The sequence below is a fragment of the Gopherus flavomarginatus genome, chromosome 19 (assembly GCF_025201925.1).
Source record: "Gopherus flavomarginatus isolate rGopFla2 chromosome 19, rGopFla2.mat.asm, whole genome shotgun sequence".
NCBI lineage: Eukaryota > Metazoa > Chordata > Testudines > Testudinidae > Gopherus > Gopherus flavomarginatus.
In genome coordinates this window covers 9040861-9060976 of record NC_066635.1, presented here as the reverse complement: position 1 = coordinate 9060976, position 20116 = coordinate 9040861, and the positions used below count along the sequence as shown (strand labels likewise).

The 20116-nt window shown below is 45.1% G+C and overlaps 1 protein-coding gene across 1 annotated transcript in view; it reads right to left on the bottom strand.

Moving 5' to 3' along the window:
* The window catches only part of LOC127037560 (sphingosine-1-phosphate transporter SPNS2-like), a 155833-nt gene that overhangs the window by 26046 nt on the left and 109671 nt on the right, over window positions 1–20116 (bottom strand). Inside the window, exons 7-10 of the mRNA XM_050929461.1 lie at window positions 19591–19743; window positions 15289–15478; window positions 11886–11951; window positions 5848–5946 (exon numbers count right to left, since the gene is read on the bottom strand). Coding sequence (XP_050785418.1) covers window positions 5848–5946; window positions 11886–11951; window positions 15289–15478; window positions 19591–19743 — 508 coding nt within the window. The remainder of the gene's footprint in view (window positions 1–5847; window positions 5947–11885; window positions 11952–15288; window positions 15479–19590; window positions 19744–20116) is intronic.

The following is a 20116-nucleotide window of genomic DNA, read 5'->3' as shown; positions in this document are numbered from 1 at the left end:
GCAGAAAAAAAAAGGGGGGGGGGGCGCAACACAAAAGGAACCAGCTGGCAAGCAGTGTCCCCAAAGCAGGGGAAAGACTTAGTGAGAAAGGCCCCCAAGCGCAGCTGGGCCAGAGAATTCCTGAACTTGATGTTATTGCACAGAAAAGTTGAGCGCGTAGAAAACCGATCCCAGCACTGCTTCTCTGGGCAGATGTACAGCAGGAATCCTGCTACATGGACCCATTTAGGCCGGCCCTGCATTCATCCTTATACCCTCGTTCATCCAGCAGTAGAAAGCCCATTGTGGGGGAGGTGGCAACTTCCCCTCTGCCATAGGGTCTGGTAGGGGACCCAGCACAGCCAATAGAGCCCCTGGCGCAAGTACAGTTGCTCTCTCAGAGTGGAACTCCTGAAAGAGGGCAAGATAGGGCAACACCCCCCCACAGAAACACAGGGTCTCCGGCTTGTGCAGAGAGCTGTAATTTATACCTCTCTGTATCACCTTGGGAGAACCTATCCTTATGGCCAAGTGATAGTTATATCCCAAGCCACACCACAGTGATTCCCCCAAGCAGACAGGAATCACACAAACATTGCCGTTTTGCAAGAGCAGAGTGAACTATACTGCACATTTTGAATGCCAAGGCAGGTTCACTCATGGTACAATTGTCTCTATCCAGTACTTTCCAATCCATCACCCTTTTACCAGCAGCTGAGTAGCCCTCAGGAATACACAGTGAGGTGACAAGACCAAAGAAAATCAGAAAAATTCCTTCTGTTCTGATCTTTAAGAACAAAGCACCCCATTACTGATCAGTACAAGCTAATGGCAAATACATCAGCCCTCAATAGGAAATGGCATTCAGGAAGTAGCATCCGATACATTATAAGCAGAAATCACTATAAACTCAATTCCACTCTGCTAGCAAGAAAACCCACAAAATGCACTGCCCTTCCGACACTAACTGAAAAGTGTCCTAGTGCAGGGGAGGTTTCAGAGCTTCTGCAGACTGTTGGCCACATCTTAACAGAGAAATTGTCTGGCAAACGTCTCCCCTCTACTTGTAATCTCACGATCTCTCTCTCATCGCGACTGCAATGGCTCACACAGAGAAGTGATATTAGGAAGGCACGTCACCCATTTTTAGCTGTTTGAGCATGTTAAGTGTTCGGTCCTTTTTGGATTCAAGTTCCTCTCCTGCTGTACTTCTGTTCTTCATTTCACCTCCTCCCCTCCCATCAGTTCTGGTGCTTTCAGATGGAAACAAGGATGCCAGCCAGCACCCGGTGAGCAGCCAACTCTCTGCAGATCACTAGCAAGTGCTCTGGAGAGCACAATTTGGAAGCTACTGCACTACTCCTCTCAGGCCTGGGCTACTCCTAAAATATAGGTCAACCTAGCAACACCACTCATGAGTGTTGAAAAGTCACACCCCGGAGACAGACAGATAAGCTGACCTAAGTTTCTTGTTTGTTAATGGCTGTCTTCACTGCAATGCACTGTACACTGAGACAGCAATCCTGGGGGAGACGAGACACTGTAGTTTTTACATCCATGTAGTTAGTAAAGGCAAATCTCAGGTGTAAAGTGTTAATTCTGAGAGAAGAACTGGCTGTGCTTTGGCTCCACTAGGATTTTACATCAAGGGTGGGTCTAGATGAGAAATTTTTCTGGAATAATTCCTGATTAACTCCATGTGGGAATGTTCTTATTCTGGAATAAAGCTGTTTTATTCCCAATTAGTTTTATGCAGTGGATTAAGCTAATTTGAAATAGGGCATGTTTAGGGTTTTTCTACACTGGGAAATTAATTCAGATTAAGATAGGGTTTGAATTCAAAGATTAAAACAGGGTGTGAATGTAATTCCAGAATAATTCTCTTTCACAGTGGATTAAATTAATTTGGAATTAGGCACTTTTGTTCCAGAATAAGAGCATCCACAGAGGGAGTTAATTAGAAACAGCTATTCTGGAATAACAAGCATTTATCCAAGAATCAGAGCATTCACACATGAAGTTAATCTGCTTTAAATTCGTACTCTATCATATTCCAGATTATGTGTAGAAAAGCCCCAGAATAGTTCTCTAGACCTTGTGCATACACAGTTCTGCCACAAAGTGACTTTCCACTTGTATTTAAGAATATTCATGGGCATGGCTATGAACCCAGACAGCTCTTCAAAAATCAATCTGCAATGAGGCCACTTCAAACCAGGCCAAAAAGCCTGAGAAACCTACAGCTCCAATTATAATTTTCATTAAAGTAGTATCCCAAATGCTGCATTTATTCTGATTCTCCCTAGCTATGGTGCCCATCTAGTGTTGCTCTATATTTGTGCAACTTGGCACCAGCCATAATTAACACTGTTCTGTTAACTACTTGTTAAAAGAAAGTCATTAGCATTCTTGCTATTTAAGTAGCTCATTAGATCCATGTTATCAGCCCACACAAATAATGGAGTTAGGACAGGGGTAGGAGGTGAGAAGTGACAGGTTTATGGCTAAAATTTTTCCAGGAACTATTCAGAGCCACACAAAGCTCTTTTAGAACAAGAAAACAGCTCAGACTTGTCTACAATTGATTATGAGGTCACTACATTCTAGCAGGGCCACCCGAACTGCAGAAACAAAAAAAAAGCAGTAACGGACTGAACCGTGCTGCCCCAAGAATGGACGGAATGCCGCCCCTTAGCATGTGCTGCCCCAGCCACATGCTTCCTCCACTGGTGTCTGCTGGAGCCGGCCCTGCATTCTAGTCACTGCAGCCCTCTGTTCTGGGACAAGAGAGGTCAAAAGGGCAATGAGTCTTCTGCAGACACTGCAGTCATCTGCCTACCAGATAAACAAAGCTCCTGTCTTGAAAATGAATACACCCCTGGGTCCCAGAGTCTCAGGCCTGTGGGTTTCACAGGGAGGAGGCTGGAATGAAATCAGCAGTGGGAGCACCCATTCTCACTACAGGGAGCTGTTCCAACAGTCTACATGAGGGGGCAGCAGTGGGATTGTGAGGTCCTGAAGCCCAGTGCCCATTCTGACGATGCACAGTGGGGGTGTCACACACTGTCTTCAGGATGTGTTGGTTTGAAGTCACTTTAACAACAACAGGAACAATAAAAATGGCTCTTGAGGGTCTCCAAATTAAAAGAGGAATCTTTCAAGGGGATTCCTTATCACCCATGCTGTTCGTGGCAGCAATGCTGCTGCTGACATGGATGCTCCGCAAGATAAATTGTGCTTCTCCTGTCAGCAAGAACCACCTCTGTGGTTGTGTGTTATACACAGATGATCTATCACAAAAGGAGATGTAGAGATTGGTGACACGTAGGAAGGTTGGGTGAAGATCTAAAGCTATGGGTTGGATTGGCTCAGCATGTGTTGGCATCTCAAAAGACGGGTAAATTAGTACAATCATAAGTTAACGAAGGTACTATCCAAGCTATCCTGCAGCATGCCGCCTACAAATACCTTGGAATCAGGGAACTGCTGGAGTTACAACATAAGAAAGTCAAAGAAGAAGTGAGGAAAGAATATTAAAGACAAAGAAGAATTACTCTAAGGACAAAACTCGAAGAATCTTATCCAAGTCATTAATATGTGGGTCATACCAGTAGTATAGCACACTGCTGGACTGACCACATAGAATCAAGAGGAGAAGAAAAAAATTTACATCCAAACAAGAACGCTCTTGGCAATGCACAGAGTAATCACTCAGGAGGAGAATAAGATGTACAGCCAACAATGTGATGGAGGAAAAGGATCTGTAGAGGAAGCAACTGACAATGAAGAAAACACTATTAAAATATCTGAGGACTCAGTCAGAGGAAAAGTATACCAAGAAACACTGCCTTTCATGTATGGAAATACTGTAAATCCACACCAGTGAAAACAGGCATATACACAAACACACACCCAGAAGCACTTATTCATCCCAGTAATATATCTGTAGAAGGCAGCAGAGATATGGCTGGTTAGAAGAAAGAAAAAAGGCAGCTTGGGGAAATACGCTGCCATGCTCTGGCACGTGAGGAGTTAACTATGCACCAAATACTAATCTCCATTAACACCCAGGCAACTTTACTAGCTTTGCAACATGCAACCTAGCACAGGAACCGGAGTTGGGAGGCTCATGTTTTATGCCAGACGCTACCACTGGGGAATTTTGGACAAGCCAGTTAACTGCTCTGTGCCTCACTTTCTCATCCCACCTATAGAATGGGGATCACACCTTTGCAACGTGCTTCAGAGCGTTTCGGCTCCCAAGTGCTATATAAGGGGGAAACGTCATTGGATTCCCTGGGGCTGACCAGAGCACAGGGTGTCCCTATGTTGTTTGACAGGACTGATGTCAACTCTGCAAGTTATTGCAAAGCTCTCTAGAAAGACAATTATAGCCATCGAGGAATAGAAACTCTCTCACCCAAAGGGAAAGTGTAATGGTGCCTTCCCCTGCTTGCCATTCGTCCACCAGCACCACTTACAGTAATTGGTTCCTGTGCTAGGCAAGTAGTAAAACCATCTTACGCAAATTACAGCCACTTCCCTAAGCGAACACATTCGCACAGCATCTTCATAACATAGTCACGGGGCCTTTTACCACAATAAAGCTGAATGAACATTATCAATATTTTAAAAGCCGTGAAAAGCAACCACACACATACTTCCGGCCAGTTAGTTTTAAACACTGAAACGCACTGGGCAAGTTGGATGATAATACGAAACCACATAACAAGGAACATAATTACCAAATGCCCCAGCTCCCATGGTCTCAAGGTTTGGAACCAGAATAGATTAAACAAACAGCCAATTCTGACCCCTGCAAAGAACTTGGGGCACATGAAAACAAAAGATCACTGGAGCACGCTAGGCCATAGCCACTAAGTGTCTTATATGTACCGTAAGAGGGCTTTAAAATCAATAGGACATTTTACAGACAGCTGAACTACGACAGGGACAGTATGTTGACACAACCGATTGCCTGCAAGGCCACGAAGGCCTGAGTTCTTCATAGAGAGACATTCTAGAACTAATTCCAGCACCCACTCCCAGAAATAGCATCCAGCCTTGTAATAAACATAGCGGCTTTTACACTTCAGATCAAAAGCCTCCTTGATGAGCAAGTCTCTGATGACATAGCCGCACTTAAGGCAGTGGAGTTGTAGTAGCAGAGAATTTGGTCCAATATACTCAGAAATGTTTCTTTTCGTGAAGCTTCTTAGGCCTTACATTTTTAATGGGGAAAATTTTCAGACTCTGCCTTTTGGTTCTCTACTTGTACAGCACCTAGCACAATGAGGTCCCGGCCCATGACTGAGAGTCCTAAGTGCTACTGTCATATAAATAAATAATAAATCAATAAAAGATGCCAGGCAGTGTGGGTGGTTGTATTTGTTTAATGATTTACGCCTCTGAGAGCGACTGTAAAATACCACCCAATACCACACCTTCCCAGAGATTTTTGGCTAATGAGACTAGATGTTTAGTTTAAAAAAAAAAAAAAGAAAAAAAGACATGCACATCGTATCTAATTTCCAATGGATTCATGTCCACATCACAGAAACCACTGCTGTCTCCCTTGTTGGCATTTGCCTAGACAGTGTGATGGGCCCTTTACAGATTGCTTGCACTGGGATGGTCTTAGAGTTTGAACTACTCCCACGCCATAAATGGTCCCACCAGGCCAGGATTGCACCACATGTACTGTGTGCACATGTGTAAGCTTGCAATGCTGCTGACCATGTAGTTCCTGTTCTGCAGATAAGCACACGGTGGTTTAATGTGGCACCTGTTATGAGTACTAAATCAGAGTGCACATGTGCATGCACATACAAACACAAACCCCTGCTCAAACCCACAGCGTGCACTTACGAATCCAATCAGGTAGGGGCTGCCAGCATCTCCCAGTAGGTGAGAAGTGAAGCTCTGCAAGGCCACTGCGGTCGCGCGTCGTGTCGGGATAACCACATACTGCAAGGAAGAGGGGAAAACACACACAAGGGAAGTGAAATAACCAACCTGCCAACCTTCTCTGTGTGGCTGGGTTTCCTTCCAACTGCAGATCCAGGCTGAGTGCTTGTGGCATCAGAGCGAGTGGAAAAAACAACCCCATGGCTTTCAGTGGCAGCCGTGTCCAGCTCCATACTCACAGCTGTTCTGCGGGCGGCAAAGGCCGCTTTTGAGCTTTGCTATCACCACCGCAATTCTAGTGCGCCAGTCTGCAGGTGGTTAACAAAGGAGGATCTCTGTCCCGTCTGACCCACTCCTGCTCTCAACAAGATCATAAGCACAAAGGCGGCTAACAGGTGGGCTCCAAGGTCTATACCCCATACCGATGCCTTAAACCCTACCTCCCTCTAAGTTGCCCCAGAGCACTAGAGCCTTTTATGCCTTAGGAGGAGAATGCAAAGGAGGGGGCATGAGGTTTCCAGAGTTTCACCCATGCAGCAGAATGGGGTCAAGCCACATGCCCTTCCTCCCCCCAAAACCAAGTAGCAGCTGTTTTTTGTAGGGCTAATGGACCTTCCTGATAGAGGAAGAGCCCTCGTTATGTCAGCACCAGACTCAGTGGTGGCCTTGATCCCATAACGGTTGAGGAAACATACCCAAAGCTTGGGGAGGCTCAGATCTGGTTCTGAACTTTGTGGCTCTGACCCATCTCTAACAGAACAAAGCCATGTCCGAAAGGGAATTTCCCTGGGTGATTTCTACGAGTTTAGTGGATTTTATACCCACTCAAGTGCCTGCATGCTTGATCAGAGCTTTGGTTGAGTTAGAGCAGTGGTTCTCAACATGTGACCCAGCTGTGTGCTAAAGGCTGCCTGGCCCATGTGGAGAGGTCTGGAGTCCTGACTGCCTGATGGGGCAGGGTCCAGGCTGCCGCCCGGCCCCACACAACAGGGGGCAGTGTCCAGGGTCGGGGCTGCCCTGCCACCCAACCCAGCCTGGCCCCGTGCCCGGGGCTCCACTGTTGGCCCCACTCTGTGGAGGGGTGTCTGAACAGGGGGCGCTGGGCCCACAGTGATAAATAGGTTGAGAACCACTGAGCTAGAGCATCTCTTAGAGGGAGATCCAGTCCGGTTTTACAGATTGCCAGTGATGGAGACTCCACCATGTCCCTAGGCCTGAATGTGTCGTGTTCAGCTTCCAAGCACTGGATCCAGTTGTGGATGAATTAAAGCGTCTGTCCTACCAGAAATCTCTTCCCCGCGTTAACTCCTGTAGATCTTTTAACCTTCTCTTTGCTAAACTAAGCAGACTGAGCTTCAGCCATTTACTTCAGCCCACCTGTTTTCCTAGACCTCAAATCATTCTTGTAGCTCTTTTCTGAACCCTTTCCTAGCCTGGTGTATTTGCTGATGTGCCACTCTAGCCCTGAGCTAACCCCATAATGGAGTTACACTAGGAAGGACTTTGCCTCTGTTTCACTAATTCATTTATCCTGGGCTTTAGGGCACTAATTGCTCCACAATAACATGCCTGCCTCTCTCTCAGAACGGGGCAGCTTTGTTTCAATAAAACATAATTTCCTCCTAAGGTGGGAAGGTGCAATCACTGTCTCTCTGGTGTGCAAAGAGTTAATCACCTGACTTTAAACAGCCCCAAAATGGAGCAGAGCCTACAGCAAACAGGCTCCGTGAGGGACGTTTGAACATGCATGTATCACTATAGGAATTATGGGTAATATGGGACTTGGGCACTTGGGAAAATTTTACCCCATTTCTTGTGATTTTGCCCCTGCTCCTCAGGAACATCTGGGGGGCGGGGAGGGGTCTTTCATCCCAGCTATGACGGTGCTGCAAACGTAACCAGTGTGCACTTGTTGCAGCATGCTACTCAGATGTGGTTACACTCCTGACGTGCAGCAGCCCTCCAGCAAAAGAACACAAAACTCAATCAGCTCCCACGCAACATCCTGGTCACAATGATAATATACAGCCCTTCCATAGCGCCTTTCATGCCAGGAGTCAAACAAACACACTGAGCCTCATTGAACTCCCGTGACAGACAGGAGTGTTATCCCTGTTTTACACGTAGGTAAACCAAGGCACAAAGACACCTGACAGGTCCCACAGTGAAACAGAAGCCAGGAGTCATGGCTGCCACTCAGTACCCCACACCCAGATGATGACACAGAGTGCAAGGAACTTCCTGGGCTGGTGAACAGTAGGTGAACTCCAGCTCACCCGCCCCACCCAGTTTGCACAGGAGCTACAGGGAACTGCTCTAAGAGTGACTTTGAGAAGGTACAATCACATTCCACCTTGGAGGGGCCAGATCTGAACAGTGGAGGGGAGTATTCAGCTAAAAACAGTCAAAAATATTTATTTGTTGTATTTGTTATAAACAGCAGGTGAATGAAACCCAGCTCTTCTGACTCCCAATCCTATGCTTCAGCCATAAAGCCATCCTTGTCCAGAAAAACAACAATTTAAAGGCATTAGAATTTACTATTGATAAATGAATAGCAGTAAATTAATGCTATTTGAGACAAATACAGCTTCTTGTCTTGGTTAACGGAGTTACGACCATTAATTGTTCTTTAAAAAAAAATTGCAAATAGCAATACAACTTCCAGTAAGATTTTAAGCTAATGAACTTATTGATGGCTGAGACCAGACTTTATAATGCCAAATACATTTGTGTGTCTAGGTTGAAATCCTAGTGACAGAAATACAACACAGCAACCAAATGACACATGAGACTGTTTCTCCTCCCTTAAATAATGTTAGGGGAAAAAAACAGTTATTCCTGCTTAAAGGATATTTTATTTTGACAGAGCGGAAATAGCTGGTACGAGACCGAGACCTTAGCTACTGTCCTAGGGAGGCTAGCAGTAAATTAAAGATCTGAACTGGGATTTCGATATTAAAATAGAGCTGGTTAGTTAGAACGTCCCCGCGGAAGCTGGAGGTGGAACAGTCACCAGCCAAGAGGAAGAGTGTGGGATTGTCCTGGCTCATCTCCCTGACTCCAGGTTGGGTGGCACACATCACACAGGATGTCCAGGGAGGCTGACGAAGCTGCTCTGGGGCGAGCCTCGCCTCTTTAAATAGAGGCTCGGAAAGGCTGTGGTTTTATTACTGACGTATTCCCTAGTGGAGCTGGCAGAACTGTTTTTCCCAGACTTGTGCCCCGTCCTTACTCAGTTTAACTGTGAATGCCTCATAGCTAAAGGACAAAATATCCTTCCAATTTAGGGCTCCCATGTCAAAGACATAACTTCTAGATGATGGTGCTGAGAATAAGGCTTGTTTTGTGCAAATCTGCATTTGGAATAAATAGCAGCCATTTGGAATCTCACACACCAAAGCATAATCCATCCTGCAGCACTGACTGGTAATCAAATCCAATTCATGAGGGCCTTTTGCAGGACAGACATCAACCAGGGAGCTGGGAGCACAGATAAATCCACAGGAATGGAAGCATGGCAACAGCATGGAGTGAGCTAGCAAGAACTAACATTTAAATATTCAGATAATAAGCAAACATAAGAACCTTGGAACTTCATCCTGCAGAGTCTATGAAGCTGCTTAGCAAATTGCAAGATCGGGCCCATAAGCAGTCATGAGATTTTCAAACCTTGGGTGACCTTGGCTAAGTCACTTAGGGTGAGATTTCCAAAATCCCTCACTGCTGGCCTAATTCTGCTCCCGCTGAAGTTAGGATAAAACTCTCATTGACTTCAATGGAAGCCAAGTTCGGCCATCACAGAGCTTTTGGAAACTACCCTTCATACCTGTGGCCCAAGTTTTCCATCTGCACAAACAGGATAACAAGATTTATGTATGTCACAGGGTTGTTGGGAGTCTCATGTCCTTAATATTTGTTAAATGCTTGGAGAGCCTCAGACTGCAGGCAGGCACCACAGACCTGCAAAGTGCTGTTACTAGTCCACCAAATCAATATATTGCCAATTAATTTCTACTGGGTGTTGTTCCAAGTGAATCCCAGCTGGAGCATTTACACACCTCTCTGCTGGCTAGGACTGTTCTAAAGCTGTCTGATAAAACATGGTTATATAATCTTGGCTCTCACTTGCTGTCTGAGTACACAGCCTTTCCAGACCCACATGTAATATAAACGCACTTCAGACCATTTCTTCAATTTATGGGCTAGTATTGATCCGCATGGATGTTCACATTTATTTGTATAATGCTCTTAAGTTCATCCTCCCACTCATAATGTGTTAAGCAGGGACATTATTGTATATTACAGACAGTTCATTTGTGTAAATAGGCTTTTAAGCCACTCTTGCAATTGTCTATGTCAATTAAAAAGTTTTATTAAAAATAATTGGATGTTATTTTATGTTCTCTTTCCTATGCTTCACTTGGGGTGGGTTTTTTGTTTGTTTTTCGTTTTGCTTTTAAACTGCATCTTAGAAATTATTTCAATGTTAATTTGTTGTTGGTTTTGTGTGTGGGTTTTTTGTTTTCTTTTGCTCTGAGACAGTGCTTGGAACTACAGCAGTGTCTCTGCAAAAAACAAACCATGTAAGATCCAGTCATACAAGGCAGACTGCAGACACCTGAAAATCTATTCAAAAGCTACAGGATCCTACTCTCCCATTGAAATCAAGGCAAATTTTAAAGGGGTTAAAGAGGGAGCAGGATTATGCCTTTAGCTCCTGGTTTAAACACAAAACATTTAGAGGAAGGATAGGGATGGTCCAGAGATTAGGGAACTTGCCAGGGACCTTGGAGACCTAGATTTGAATCCCTGCTCTACCACAGGCTTCCTGTATGACCTGGGCAAGTCGATTAGTCTCTCTGTGCCTCAGGTCCCCATCTGTAAAATGGGGATGGATAACAGCAATGCCCTGCCTCACAAGAGTGTGGGAGGTAAATACAATAGATTGTGAGGTGCTCAGGTACTACAGTAATGGGGACTGTAAAAGTATCTTAGACAGACATACACAGGCAATTTGTTCTGCGTTCATACAGCACCTAGCACAATGGAGTCCTGGTCCCTGGCTGGGGCTACCAGGTACTACCATAAGACAAAGAAATAATCGTGCTTAACTTTCATCAGTTTTCACCAAAGCCTTTAAGCACGTGCTTAGCTTCAGGCTTAAGTTCTTTGCTGAATTAGGGCCTTAATGTATAGAAATACTGGGCTTGATTCTTCACTTACTCACGTTTGTGTAAGTGAGAAATAACCTTACATGGAGTTACACTGCCATAAAACTCTGAGGGACAGAAGAATCGGGACCTGCACTGTATGTGGGACCATCTAGTGAAAAACACACAGGACTGGATTCCAGTCCAAAAACTCTGCCACGGACCTGCCATGTGACCCTGGGCAAGTTCTGTAACCCCTCTGTGCCTCTGTTTCCCCACCTGTAAAACATACCTATTATTAACCTCTCTCACAAAGCACTGCGAGGATCAATATGTTTCCAGATCCTTGGGTGGAAGAAGTGGACACAGTTCAAAACGTCTTCATACCTCTTCCCCTCCCCTCACCTCAAAGTGATACTTGTGTGTATGTGATGAATGGCTAGTTTCCCGGGGCTAAGTCAGACAGAGGTAGATGGCTGGCTTTGTGTGTGTAGCGAGGGACTTCCTATTACTAAACAAAGCCAGTGGGAACTCTGGATGGTAAAACTGGCCAATTGGCAGCCCATTCATGAGCTCTCGCTGAGCTCCAGTCACAATTCCTTAGGATTTCAGGGCACCAATGGAATTCTATGGAGGTTTCACCAAACTGACCTTCAAAAGGAAGATAAGGGAGAATATACAGCTCTTTCCCTTGCAGCAAAAGAGAAAACACAGTCTGGAGTTGGAGTTAGGCTTTTAAAGGGACTTGTGAACACCCCAGGCTGTCCTTTACAATCTGAAAAGCTGTTTTGACACACACACACCCCCGTCCCCTGAAGGAAAGATGGTTTGACAGCATAGACTCACCATTAGTATGTCAGCTGTGATTGCCCAGTTTGAAAACAGAAGAGTTTCTCCGATAAAAATGCAAATCTGTCATAACAAAACACAGACAAAGGACAAAGTTTAGTCACATAAAACTCAAAGGGGGGGGAAATCATCTGCCACAGACTTTCCTATATGATTTGTTTATTTCAAACTAATTCCAATGCTTCTACCTACAATAAGTCCCTGGTTAATGTTCAGAACCGAACACATTACCAATATACAGATTTTTATCTGAACTGAGGGCTTGGACCAGGTCTCCTTTCGCAAACATTGTTTACAATCTAGAGAACAGTTAGGCAAAAGGTTGACACTTTCAGTGACAGATTAACATGAGACATCAATATGAGTGTATATCACGGTGGATTCCTGGTTTCAAAACATGAAGTCACATAGACCGACCAGAAAAGGAACAACGTTTGTGTTAAACAGAACTCCCTGGGGGACACAAGTCAGTTGCTTCACTAGCAATTAGGTTAAGTATTAAAGGTCATATAGCAAAGTGGGAATGAATTTCTCTAACCACAGAACAGGTGTATCAGTGCAAGATTCCCTCAGGATAACATGAGGTCTCCCTCCCTCCTCTGCAATGAACATACATCTAGGAACCAGTTGTAATAGTTTAGGCCCCAATTCACCAAAGCACTAAGTGATGCTTAGCTTTAAGTACATGCTTGGGCCTAGCCCCATTCAACAAAGCACATGGCACATGCTAGGTAGAACTGGGGCTTTAGTCTCTATAGCTAATTCAGTCCTTGGCCTCTTGCCGAGAACCAACAAGAGTAACTAACTTATTTCAAAAGTACATGTAATTGTTTTGAACACCCGAAAAATAAAGGTGAAATGCCTTAAATGGGATTCATTCTTCCTTTTAACTTTGTGCTTTGATACCATCTGTTTGTAGGATGATATGGCTCAACTCAACAGAAGTACACACCATTCTGATAGGCTTGCGATGACCCAAAACTCCTCAAATCAAGAAGGTAAGGAAAGCCACGAGTGTCATAATACGCCATCTCAGCAGCTTATTTTGCTCTCATATACCGTTCATTTTTTTGACACTCTACCTAAAAGAAACATTTCTCCTGAATTCAGTCCTGGTGACAACTCGGGAGACTCAAGCTCTCAATTTATTTTTAATTCACTTCTTCAGTATCCTCTCAGGTCTAGTTACCTATTCCACTTCTAACTGCCTCATTTCTCCTTCCTACTCCTTGACCTCATTACCTTCAAATGGGGTACAATTCATTTTTGGGATGAAACTGGCTATGGGGGATACTTCTGAAGCACATTGTTTGCCCTGTCCCTGTGAGTTCTGAGGGCCTCTGAGAGGGGATGAAAGCTTTAGCAACATGCCCACTGGAATGAATTGGGTTAATTTATCTTGATCGTCTTAGGGGTGAGCAAACTTCTTGGCTCAAGGGCCACATCTGGGTATGGAAATTCTATGGTGGGCCAGGAATGCTCACAAAACTGGAGTGCGAGAGAGGGTGAGGGCTCTGGCTAGGGGTGCAGGCTCCAGGGTGGGGCCAGAAGTGAGGAGTTCAAGGTGCGAGAGAGGGCTCCAGGCTGGGGGTGCAGGCTCAGCAGTGGGACTGAGCATGCAGGAAGGTGCTCTGGGCTGGGACCGAGGGGTTCTGAGGGTGGGAGGGGGATCAAGGCTGGGATGGGGGGGGAAATGGGGTGGCTCAGGGGTGCAGGCTCCGGGCAGCGCTTACGTCAAGCTTATACCAGTTAATCGAGTGCTGGACATCTTCCTAGACAGGAAATTGTAGTGCAACTTTTTGTTTGTTTCATTTAAAATCAAACCCTACATCCCTGGATTGATTGCGTTCTGGCCAGGGAAAGCAACGGTTTTGACTTTCTGATGTTACCCTACTCCCACCTTCCTGCTCAGGCCTAAAGAAAACCACCTAGCTTCTCTGTCCTGCAGAAAAACACAAGGGCTTTAGGATTTAATGTAACTGGGATCTGTTTCACTGCCCAGGATTTCCATTCTCCTGTGTTAAAAGCAAGATCCAGACCTGGGACTGGACTGTGATAGGAGTCCCTCCCCTAGGCCAGCCTGCACACTGAGTGAATGAAGAGAAATGAAGGATTCTGCATGGGAGGGTTATGAGCCAGTCTGAAGCGTACCTGGTCACACTTTACTACAGTATAGCGCTATTGCAATTGCTGTGTAATCACAGACATTGGCCAGAAAACAAGAATTCCACTTTATGAAAAACTCTGAGATTTCAGTTTTCGTTTTTGTTCTGTATCAGAGTGAAAACAAAACTTTTCAAAGCTTTGACACGCCCACCCCAGATGTTAGGGCACTTGCCTGGGATGTGGGAGAGACAGACACTCAGGATGAGCAATATCTAGGTTCTAAGTTCTGCTCTGCCTGATTCAGAGGAGGGACTTGAATTTGGGTCTCCCACATCCCCCGCAAGTGCGCTACCCCTGCAGGTTATTGGCTAGACTGAGATCTCCATCTCTCTTCACTACCATCCTAGACCATTTCTGTGCCAAGTTTTGGTTTTGACCAATTAGTGTTGCCAACGGGAAAAACATGTCGCTGAAAAACTCCCAACCATCTCTAGTAATCACACACTTCTCACTGTGTAATTATCACCAATTCTTTCAAATGTCCAGTGAACTGCATGACTGATTTACTTACTACCCCTTTGGGAGTCTCGTCATTAGGCATTACCCCATTGTTTCCTTGTATCCCCATCTGTCCGCATCCACCCATTGTCTCTTACTTACACTGTAATCTCTGTGGGGCAGGGACCATCTTTTTGTTCTGTTTGTACAGCACATAGCACCATGACCCCCCCCCCCCCCCCCGGTTCACTACTAGGGCTCCTAGAGTTAACAGTAATAAAAATAGATAATAATACAGTGTATCTGGTCTATTATTCTCAATCATGCAGCAAACCATCCAGTCTCATGAATTAAATGGTAATTACAGGTTTCAGAAAGGATAGCCTCAGTGCAACTGACATTTAATTACATTATAATTACAGAACTTTCATAATAAAAGTGACTGCCATTTCCCGGTACTGGCATTCTGGACTAAGGCAATGCCCTTACCCGGCTAAAGCAGAACAAAGGAGGAGAATGATGGATTTCTGCACGTGGGCTATATCAATGTATCTAATCTACAGCACTTCTTGGTGAGATTTTGATGGGAAAAGTGAAAACGGTACAATGCCATTTTGCCCCCAAACAGAGCATGGTGATGCTGAGATGGCAGTGAGCAAAAGAAAGAAGGTCAAGCAGAAGAGAAGCACGCATAAACCAGTGTCTCAGCCCCACTGCATGGAAAGATGCACACCGATCTGCTAAGAAGCTTGGTGGACAGGGCAAACACGAGATTCAGAGAATGCACCATACTTACATAGGCTCCCACAATACTGCTCTTGGCAGCAACGAAGATCAGACAGATGAAGATGGCCGACCCTAACATGCCGACGGCACAGACCAGGGGGTCAGCTCGCTGGGTTTTTAACCGGCACCATTTGGTTGCCCCAGCCCCGGTGATCACGCCCAGAAAACCAGTGAAGCATGTGATTGCTCCGAAGATCAAACTATTAAAACAAAATATTGAGAGAGAGTTATTTGTTCACTGATGCACTCATGTGGACAAGCTATAGTCACAAACAAATAGGGAAAATACAGGGTGATGGGATCTGAACTGGCTTTGTGGGTTTAAAAAATACAGTCTTTGTCACTGTCAATTTTCCTGGAAGAAAAGAGGCATATTAGGTTCAATTCACCCCAGCTCAAAGGGCAATGGGCCTAAATGGGACTTGGGAGGTGCACGGGACCTTTGGCTGGCTCTCTGAACAGGGGTGCATTTCATATGAAGTGCACTTGACTAAGTCTGCCTTATGCATCTGGTTGTTAAGCAGAAGTACAGCAGGGCAAATTCTCAGTGTTGTCGATTCTCACGATTTCATTGCAAGTCTTGTGATATTAGATGCTATTCTCCAAGCCTCAGTTCCCAGATTCATTTGATCGGGGAGAAAGTTTCTAGCTCACATGGTTGCAGAGAAAAGCTTGAGATTTTAACATGGGCTAGGCCCAAACACAGCAGAAAGTTGTTCCGGTACTTATAAAGAAACAAAACGGCCTCCTCTGCACAACATGACCTCACACACTCAAAGTCATATCGGCAGGGGCAGGGTAACACTGGCAGGGATGGAATAACTGTACTTAAAAAATCGTAACTGCACCCTACACCCTAGTGGCTCAAAAAATAAGACAAATAAAACAATCTCTAAATGATCATTTGAACAAATTCTTGTGATTTTTAAGCCAGTCTCCTGATTTTTTGACTCACACTTTTTGAATGCTTGGTATTGGCAACACTGAAAAATCTGTAACTTGTTGTCTAGCTAGCAACCTGTGGCAAACTCCTGGACTACCAAGGAACTGGGAATGTCATGGTGACAATAAAACTAGAAGGCCGCTTGTTCCAAAACTGGTTGCCAAACCATGTCTGCAAAGTCTGCATGGGAGAATTTTGGAAAATGTCTTGTCTGCATGTGGGGAGCCAGCAGGGGCCCTGTACACCGTTAGCCTGACGCAAAGTTCAGAGTAGAACAGGAGAGCAGCTTACTTCAGACACAAGCTACAACAGAAAGTTCTGCACTGAACTCTGTGAGGGCAGAGTGGGCACGCCCAGCAGCCTCACAGCACTTCTGGATCTGCTCTTAATTCCAGCCTGCAATCTTTACCACTGCTTCTGCCTATCAACAGGTTATCTTCTAGCTCCCTCTAATGTACAGTATACAACCGGCAGCAGTCATTGCTGGTGAGCTGCGTGCAACTTAAGTGGCCAGTTTTGAAAATATAGCCCTAAGAGTCCAATGCCAAAGCCGCTTTCTTATTCTGTCTCTTGTCCTATTATGGGGTTGGTGGGTGGAGCTCGGACCAGTGAAGTTTTACAGTGGTATCATGCAAGGAACTCTGTCTCAACTTGGAACAGGGAGGGAGTGGACAGTATATTAAATGCCCCCTTCCAGCTCAAACATGGCCACATTATGGCGTGAGAAACAAGCAAGCAACAGGTTGACGACGGATTAGGAACCACTACTCCATTGGAGCCCTCAGCTCCTCCTCCTACACTGTGGGTTGAATGTGTCATACAAGTAATAGGCAGGGTGGGGGCTAAGGAGCATAAAGGGAGTTAGGCACGCAAAGCTCACTGAATTTCAATAGGAGTCAGGTTCCTAACTCCCTTTGGTCCTTGTGAAATCCCATCCACCCCGATTCCTCTGCTGCAGCACTACACATTTGCTATTTAGTTGTCAAAATGTAAAGGCGTGTCTGTTCATCGCCCAGGTGTTCTGCATCTTGCGTGCATGATCTGGAATACAACAATCTTTGCAGTAATGGCAATGGAGCTTCAAGATAGCTAAAACTGTAGGAAGAGAAAACCTCCCTTTATGAACAAGAGATGGGCAGGCTGTTGGGGCTGCTTTCTCCACTAGCGACATTTTTGCAGGATGGCCTGAGTCTGCTGGATTAACCACTCTTGGCAGTTAATTTGTGACATGATATTATATTAGGAAAATCCACCTGTCTAAGCTTTGTTTCCTATAGCCAGTACAAAGTCAAAAAGCTGGCAACAGGATGCTTTTCTACAATTTTAACCTAGCCATAGCAATGCTTTCATCACCTTCTGAGCACCTTTCATGCAAAATGTAACCGGATACAACACAAAGCAACGTTCCATCAATGGTGCTGAAAGAAGAGACCCAGGTGCAACGCGAAGCAACACAGAATGGAGCGAGAGCCTTCTGTGATACATTAGCAAAACCAGTAGGACCCAAACCTTACTTTTCTTCCCCTGTCATCACAGCTCTCATGCTCTCCCCCCTACTGCCATGGTGGATATGCATCAAAAGTAGCAACAAAGTACTGGCTCTTAAAGGACCACAGGACAACGAGGACCAGGTGGGGCAATCCTTAAGTAAGATTAGTGAAAGAGGCACCTCAGGCTGTTAGAGATTTCATGGCACATGTTAAGGGTATTAACTAGAGCTGATCAATAATTTTCCACCTTTTTAAAAATTAAAATTGCAACATATGTGAAAAATATTGCATTTTCATTCAAAATTCTGTTTTTTGTTGAAAAACTGAACTAGTTTTCACATTTTAATTTAAAACTTTCAGTTGCTGAAAGATCTTCAGGTTTTTATTTCCCAAAAAACTTGAGAAAGTCAAGAGATTTGGAAAAATTATTTTTTTTATTTTTGTCACAATGTTCTGTATGGGGGAAAAAATAATGATTTCCCAATCAACTCTCACATTAACTCTGGTGTGATGGCCCATTTCCAACTCTGGTAACTGTCTTCTTAATACCCAAGTTCCCCCTGCAACTTGGCAGTTCTTCACTGTTTTTTTAAAGAACAGGTTAGACAAACACTTGTCAGGGATGGTCTCGATAATATTTAGTCCTGCCTCAGTGAAAGGGACCAGACTAGATAACTAGGACTTCCAGTTCTGCACTTCTGTTACTTTATTCTTCCCAAATAGTGTGCTATAATGTAGTCCTACTGTTGCTATCTACTTCAGAAGCAGCTGCATGTTTGTAGCACGTGAGTGATACCAGCATATACACGCCATCAAGTGCTTAGGGATATCTTCAGGATGAAAGGTAATTATTAATACTGCTCTCCAGTATTAAGCTACTTCAGCATGGCAGGGAAGTATATTCACTCTGATACCCTCAGACCTTATTTCTTTATTGCCTTAGGGTCAGCACTATAGTAACATATAAAGAGAAAAACTTTCACCCTGGGGCAAGTTCAAACCCAGAGCCTTTATAAGAAAACAGTAACAGGCAAAACCAGTTTTTGATACTTTCCCTGCAAGTCTGGGATCTCTTTTCAACTCATAAAGGACCCCCAAAGCCCTTCATCTAGTCAAAGTTCCTCCTTTGGCAGCCTGTTTACAGCACATGGTGCCCCAGGCAGCAGAGTGGTGCACCAACCCCAGGGGCTGAGGATATGGCCACAATGGCACTCCCTTGCTGGCTGCTCTTCCTCCAGGAGCCAAACTGAGTCCTGAACTTTGGCCACCACGCCAGCCCAATCCCTGCTATTGCTGAAGAAATGTGAGCCGTGAGGAGATCCTCCTCTCTCACCATGGCAACCATCTCCTGCTGGATCCTACAGTGGGATCCTAAGCTCCTACTTACGACATCACAGTGTGCAGCATTCCACGGAAAGATCTCCAAGCACCAGATCCACACAAATCAAACGAACGGCTTAGCCCGCTGCAGACGTGGTACATCCACGTTACAAATGTTGAACTTCAGGCATAGAGAAGCCCCATCTCCAGGTAACATCGTGCTGGGAATTAGTGGCCATGACAGAGTAGAACTGATCTCTCTTGGGTCTCACTCCTGTGCCTAAGCTACAAAGTCATCTTTCTTCCCTGATCTCACCTGCCCAGTATTCTGGCTTCACTACAAGTTCACATCCAGTAGTGAGGAAAGGATCAGCTGCAGCAGCGAAGAACAAATTCTGGATTTAAACCCCAGTGCTTCCTATCGTTGTTACAAAGGGCCACAGGAAGTTATAAGGATCCTAGTAAATGGATTTCATTCTCTTAAGCCCAGGCTCTGTAAATCTGAATGTCATCTGCGGTAGGACAGCCCCTCTTCACAATAGCACAGGATGAGCCTTACCTGTCCTTGGTGCCGCAGGGCTCTGAACTGCAGGTCTCGACAGTCTTCTGCACAACTTGTGCCCTGTGAAGGTAGAGGGGGATCCACATACCCAGCGCCCCTGTGGCAAAGGAGACGGCGGAGGTGGCCAGCGACGAGAACACATAGCTGCGGCTGTGAAGATGCAAGAGAGAAAAATCCATGGGGAAATTTGAGCTCCAGATCAGCTTTAGGGAAACCCCAAAGAAATAAGAGCCATGGGAGGCAGCAAAACAGAAAACGGCATCAGCTCAGCCCCAACCCCATAAACCAGAGTGTCCCTAGAGCTATGATCAAAATCACCAGCTGCTCAAATAGGTTCTGATGATATAATTACAGTACTTTCTGTGGGATCTACCTCGACATTTTGTAGCAATCGCCACTGTGGTTTTAGTCTGTTACATAGGTTTGTAACTGAGTTTAAAGCATCACTCACAGTGTATAGGGCCTAGGTCTCCCTCACTTGCACCTTGTTCAGTCATTACATCGGTGCAAAGCAGGGGTAAAA